The 6,234-nt window shown below is 37.5% G+C and overlaps 2 protein-coding genes across 10 annotated transcripts in view; one reads left to right on the top strand and one right to left on the bottom strand.

The window, feature by feature from the left end:
* LOC123975196 (PHD and RING finger domain-containing protein 1-like) overlaps positions 1-4,319 on the bottom strand; it is an 8,804-nt gene extending 4,485 nt beyond the window's left edge. For 2 of the 3 annotated variants that reach the window (XM_046056460.1, XM_046056459.1), the window contains exons 1-5: positions 3,781-4,319; positions 3,242-3,325; positions 3,016-3,140; positions 2,626-2,717; positions 2,145-2,344 (exon numbers count right to left, since the gene is read on the bottom strand). In XM_046056460.1, coding sequence (XP_045912416.1) covers positions 2,145-2,344; positions 2,626-2,717; positions 3,016-3,140; positions 3,242-3,325; positions 3,781-3,927 — 648 coding nt within the window. In that variant the 5' untranslated portion in view covers positions 3,928-4,319. The remainder of the gene's footprint in view (positions 1-2,144; positions 2,345-2,625; positions 2,718-3,015; positions 3,141-3,241; positions 3,326-3,780) is intronic. The other variant, XM_046056461.1, reaches the window with a different exon arrangement.
* The window catches only part of LOC123975176 (basement membrane-specific heparan sulfate proteoglycan core protein-like), a gene marked incomplete at its 3' end in the record, with an annotated part of 647,231 nt that overhangs the window by 388,454 nt on the left and 252,543 nt on the right, over positions 1-6,234 (top strand).

Genomic DNA, 6,234 nt, shown 5'->3' on the forward strand with positions numbered 1-6,234 from the left:
TGTATTCTATATTGTGTTTGTGTTTTATGTGCTGCCTTGCTACAACAAGATTTTCCTCATGTGACATAGTAAAGATGTAAACAGACTGCTTGAGGAACAGAGGACCATAGTTCAAGTCTTCATTGAGGAGAGGAAAAATGTACTCTGGCTACACAAAGAGTGAGTAAACAAAGCACAGTCTCCACTACAAGTCTTTACAGATACCTAGTCAAGTGAAGAGTATTAGTCACTATGAGCCACCTGAAGCTGGTACTCTACCAGCTTAAAAAGAGTACTTAGAGTTCGGAAGAACACGACACAAGCCTCTCAAGGGCAAGAAAACAGGAAATCAAAGCTATTTGGCCCCAGCTTCAAGACCAGGTGTTATCTGAAGTCACAATGAACCAATGTCAACACAAGCAGAAGCAGCAGCTGCGACCCACACAGACGAAACCAAAGAAGCCAAGAGCCGAGATGCTTGTCTAAGAGAATAACCACAAACACCAGCAGATGACCCAGTATTTATCCATCCCTGCTAACTAAAGATGGGGTTTCGACTCTTTTAACGGCCTCGAGTTTGTATGAGTCACTAAAGAGAGTTGGATTTTCAAGTCAATCAAGTCAGTCACCCAGAGATTGAAGAATCCCCTCAGCACCTATAGAGCAAGCGCTAACTTCAGGTATGCCACTCCGCTAACTTGAATGGGATAAAATTATTTAATCGTGTGGCTCTTCTAGACTTTCCAAATGTTACTGGACTGAATGGATCGCAAATTCTGATCTGGGTTGTGATGTTCAAAAAAAATATCCACAGTAGCGGAGTGGGCTGGGATAGCGACTCTTGCTTTTCTCACAGGGCTGGGTTAATACAGTAATTAACTTGATATATGTCCACAAATACAGTTAATATAATAATTGCACAATAGTGAGCACGACATGTGATCTTGCCTCGTCTTTGCAACTTACACTAGTGGCAGGTAGGAGGGGTGAGTCAGTGAACGAGTTGGTGGAGATGAGGACTTGTGACTCGAGTCAGTAAAAAGGGATCACTCATTCACTCATGATTCACACATCACTGCTGCTTACATTACATGCTCAGGAAAACAGAGCAGGAAATGTGGTGAAATGCCACAGCAATGCCTGTACAGTGATTTCTATATCTAGCACACAATCTGCAAAATGAATGAAACCACAATCTCGAATAACGGCTTGAAGATTTTTTCTTTGCCCTACTTACTTGAACGAGCTAGTGGCATAGAGGTAAGATACACAGGGTTGACATACTCTTCCCCATTCTATTTTTTTATTTTAAACTTTCTTTCCAGCTTTTTGTTTATGTTGTAAATAAAACATGTGTCTGTATTGTATCTTAGTTGACTTACCATGTATTTTGTTTTAGGTGACAGAGCTAAGCATCTTTTTTTCTAAAACAAAATGATCACCTGGTACTCTTTGAAAACCCAGAATACTAGTAGTATAGTATTCTTGTTTCCTGATCCAAACAGAAAAGACAGAAATGTCATGTCTTTGTACAATGTGTATAATTAAAACATTTCATTATCAGTTATATTTGTCTTTATTGATGTTACTTTCTATCATTTTATATTTTCAGAAAAGAATCATATTTTCACATTTTCCTTGAGTCACACAAAACAGTATTAGCAGATTTATAATTTCTGATTATCTGGATAAAAAATCTGGAAAAAAGTCACAACTAAAACATTTCTGTTCACCAGGGCAACACTCATCTGCACTGTAATATTTATCTACTTATATTTCCTTATTTTCTTGTAAATGGATATTTAATGTACTTTTTAAATCACTCTGCATTGTATTTCTATCTTGTCTGTTCTTTTGCACTTAACTTTAAAATTAAAGTTGTGAGAGGGGGATTTATATATATACAGTATATATATATATATATATATATATATATATATATATATATATATATACACACACACACACGTTATATATCATTTAGTTTGTATATCAGAAAATATTGCTAAGCCGTAACAGTTAAACTAACAGACTTACTGTATTTGTAGTACACATATTGTGTATGTGAACCTCTTGCATTAACGCCAAATTATAATCATACTGAGAGTGGGGACCTCCGCATGTTCACCTCATGCCGCCTAGATAAACTGTAATGTTGAACAGACCCAGTAGGTTTGGGGGCGAGAGTTGGATTCGCCTCTGGCTTTGCTCTGGATCCTCTGGCTGTGTCGTCGTTCCGTGGAGCTGCTGGGATTATTTATGGTTGAGGGCCGAAGGCGACTGCTGGTAGATGCAGTTTCATCTACTTCAGCTAGGAGGTCCATTAGCTCTTCATCACTGATCTCCTCCTCCACCATGGAGATGTCTGTCCAGGGACAATTTTACACAAAGAAAAACTGAATTACTTGCAATAATCTATCATCTATTTCTTTACTCACTGAAAATATTAGCTTTTTAATGGTTACTTCCTATTATAAACAGTCATTTAACTACTTTGGATTTTAATTTAATGGGTTGAAACCACCAGAATGGCCCTTTACACAAGGGCTACAATACAAAAATTATAACATGTGTTAAGTAAAAAAACAGGATAATGTGTGTCAATTTGGGTGACAGACGCCTACTTAGTGAACTACACAGCTTTACCTGTATGCTGAGGACTGACCGCACATTCAGGACACATCCAGTCACCTTCAGGACCCGTGTTTAATGATGGTGTCAAACAGTCCAAGTGATACCTGAAACAATAAGTACAACAGTACACAGTTCTTGGATTAAGTACCTTTAACCTGTATTTCCAGCAGCTCCAACAAGAGCTTGTAGTTTGTGTTTCAGTGAAATAAAAACATCATAGGAAAACAGGTCAAAGTCAGTCAAGTGTAACTCACTACTGTACTCAATATAATGCTACTGCTTTCTATAAACAAACACTGGGATCTTCTGAACATTAAAGACTAAAGTTATCTGGAGGTGGAATCATGACAAAATATGACAAGATAAAAATGTCTAACTTTAAAGTGCACTGCAATGCCATACCCTGAATCGCAGTGTATGCACACCAGCAGCCGGTGCCTGCGGTCGCTGCGTCCACATTCCTCGCAGATAACAGTTTTGCTCCCCTCCTGTTCATCAGCATTTTTTTCCTGTGCCCTCACTTTGATCTGTAGCAGCACAAACAGTTCAGCCCCCACCCACAACACTGTCCACATATATTTCCAAATACTTGGCAGAAAGCTTCCTTCAGCATACTGCAGATGATTACCTTCTTTTGAATGGCCCCTCCTGGGCACCGTCTCTGGTGGATGAAAGCAAAAGAGATCCGATCCACCGGGCAAGTGTTGGCTGTCTGAGATTCAAGATATCAGCTACTTTATACTTCTACTCCACTACATTTAAGAAAAAAGTGTACCTCTTACTCCACTACATGTATGACAACTTAGTTAGGAATTATTTTTCAGATTCAGATCAATACTACAAAATTATGATATATACACAGGTTAAAATAAGACTTTATCACAAATTTACAAGCTACCCAGCAATATATAAAATTATTTAAATTAGACCCATCTTTACTAGCTGCAACTATAAGTGATATACATATTAATGTACCAATAATTATAATACAATATACTATTATTATGAAATTTGGCATTCTGCATGAGAACTTTTACTTTTAAGTATATTTTGGTGTTAATACTTTGAACTTTTATTTGTAACAAAGTATTTCTACTCTGTGGTATTACCATTTTAATTAGTAAGACTGACTATTTTGCTGGAGTGACAGGTGAAGTGTCTGTTTACCTGAGACCACTGGAGAATACAGTCCAGGCAGAAGACATGCTGGCAGCTCTCTAGAGAGGCCACTGCTTGCTTTTCAAAGAGGCTTAGGCAGATGTAGCATTTATCTGAATCTGATATGACATCTGCACCTGCTGTGGACTTATCCATAGTTTAAATATTCCTGACCAAAAAAGCGTGTTTAGATGATCTTTTACGCACACTTAAAGCAGAAAGTGTCTCTAAATTCTGCTATTAGGTATAAAGCAATCTTTTCTCAATTTTGTTGCTATGACATGATATTAAATATACCATAGCACGAGATCGGCTTGGTGTTAACGTTAGCTAACAGTAACTGTTACCGTGAACCCGTTACTCAGTACGGCTTTGTATTAAACCAGTACAGACAGACAAACATTGTTAATCATTGTTGGCTTTTAGGCTAGCTGGTTGTACAGCATCTATTAAATAAAACAATTATAATTCGCATTTTAACTGAAACATTAAAATTGCTAACTGTTAGCTACTACTTTTCATTTCACTTCATGTTCCGCGCTGCACCGAAAAACATCCGGTCCTAGTCTTTCAGAATAAAAGCATCAGATCCACGGTTCTAACGTTGATTGTTTTTTTTTTTTGTTGTTCCACAATAAAGTGTTTAGGAACCATACCAACCTGTATTTGACATTTCTAAAAAGTTACTTCAAACTACCAAAACTGAATTAACAACTGGGCTAAGCGGGCAACTGGCCCAGGGTTCACTCTATGGTTTCAGTGGCAACTGGTAAGTGGCAATTTGATAACTACTAATTTTATTAGGAAATATGCATTACTACTAAAAGCACAATACTGACATGATAAGGTCCTTCTTTATTACCTGATCCTGAGGCCCTGTTTCCAGGAGGGTCAGTCTATGAAAATGTAGTTTTAGGGCCACTATTTCAGCTGATCTGTTTTCTGTATTCATGTTCCCCTCTACCTTACAAGCCTTCCAGGGCCTGCTGCTGCGAAGCATCCCCAGAGCATGATGCTGCATCATCATGCTTCACGGTGGATATGGTGTGTTTGTAGTGATGTGCATTGTTTGGTGTTCGCCAAACATAGCGTCTAGTCTGATAGCCAAAAAGCTAAATTTTTGTCTCATCAGACCAAAAAATCTTCTTCCAATTGACCTTAGAGTCTAGCACATGCCTTTGGGCAAATTCCAGGCGAGATTTCATGGGAGTTTTTTTTCAACAGTGGCCTTTTCTTTGCCACTCTCCCACACAACCTCGACTGGTGAAGAACCTGGGTAACAGTGGTTGTATGTACAGTCTCTCCCATCTGAGCCCCTGAAGCTTTTAACTCCTTCAGAGTGGTCGTAGGTGTCTTGGTTGCTACCATCACCTGTCCTCTTGCCCGGTCACTCAGTTTGTGAGGACGGCCAGCTCTAGGCATATATTATATTATTAATTAATTGACATTAGTTTGTAAAAATCCGTTTTCACTTTGATATTAAAGAGGGTTTTTTTTGCAAATTCTTGTCAAAAAAGCCAAATTATATTGACCATGATTTCATGTCTAAAAGAAACAAAAGGGTGAAACATCCAAGGGGGTGAATACTTTTTTATAGGCATTGTACATGGGGCACATCCTAATTTTTTTTTGTTTGATTACCACACAGCAAACATGCCATGTAATGTTCCACTATAGGAATACTGTACACAATGCACAGAGAATGAAAAGACAGAGGAATTACAGGATGTGTTTGACAGGAGTGAAAATATATTTCCTCAACAAAAGGCAAGGCATGTATATTTCTTAGAGAAATGCGGAAAGGATGAGAAGGAAGCACGTTGATTTTCTTCTGAGAGTTATATTTTGTAGTTATATTTTGTAAGAAGTGCATCTTGTTTTTTTTTTTGTCTTTATTTCTGAGAGAGCTGCTTTAATTTCTGTTTGGTTCTTATGGGAATGAGGATGTCTTTATTTACTAAATATAGTTAAGTGGTGATGGCAGTAGTAGTGTTACATTATCCCAGATGCTAATTCAAAAAATGCACTGCAGAATTATTTCCTGGGTTTATAGGTGTATGTATATGTGTATGTACCATAGACTGTCTATAAAAAGGTATGTATTGTAAAACGTCAAGTAATAGGTTAAAGGCTACTGTCAAATTGTTTATTTCAACCAAGATGAATATTACTTACTTAATAAAAAATAAGGCGATCAAATAACATATCAATTATGAATGAATGGCTCTTACTGATGAACACACAGAGAGAGAGAGATTGACTACCTTAGAAAGGATGAATGCCATAGTCGTCATTTCAACTTGGATACATTTTTATGAAAAACCATGTTGATTCTTTTAAGCGGTGAACCCTTACGGACAAAAGGAATATGAATAATCAAGGAATGGAAACATATCCAGACTTAATGACCCCCCCCCCCCTCTTATTTAAATCACCATGCTGGTAAATCTGAATAAATTATAC

This window comes from Micropterus dolomieu, linkage group LG08 (assembly GCF_021292245.1).
Source record: "Micropterus dolomieu isolate WLL.071019.BEF.003 ecotype Adirondacks linkage group LG08, ASM2129224v1, whole genome shotgun sequence".
In the NCBI taxonomy this organism is placed as follows: Eukaryota; Metazoa; Chordata; class Actinopteri; order Centrarchiformes; family Centrarchidae; genus Micropterus; species Micropterus dolomieu.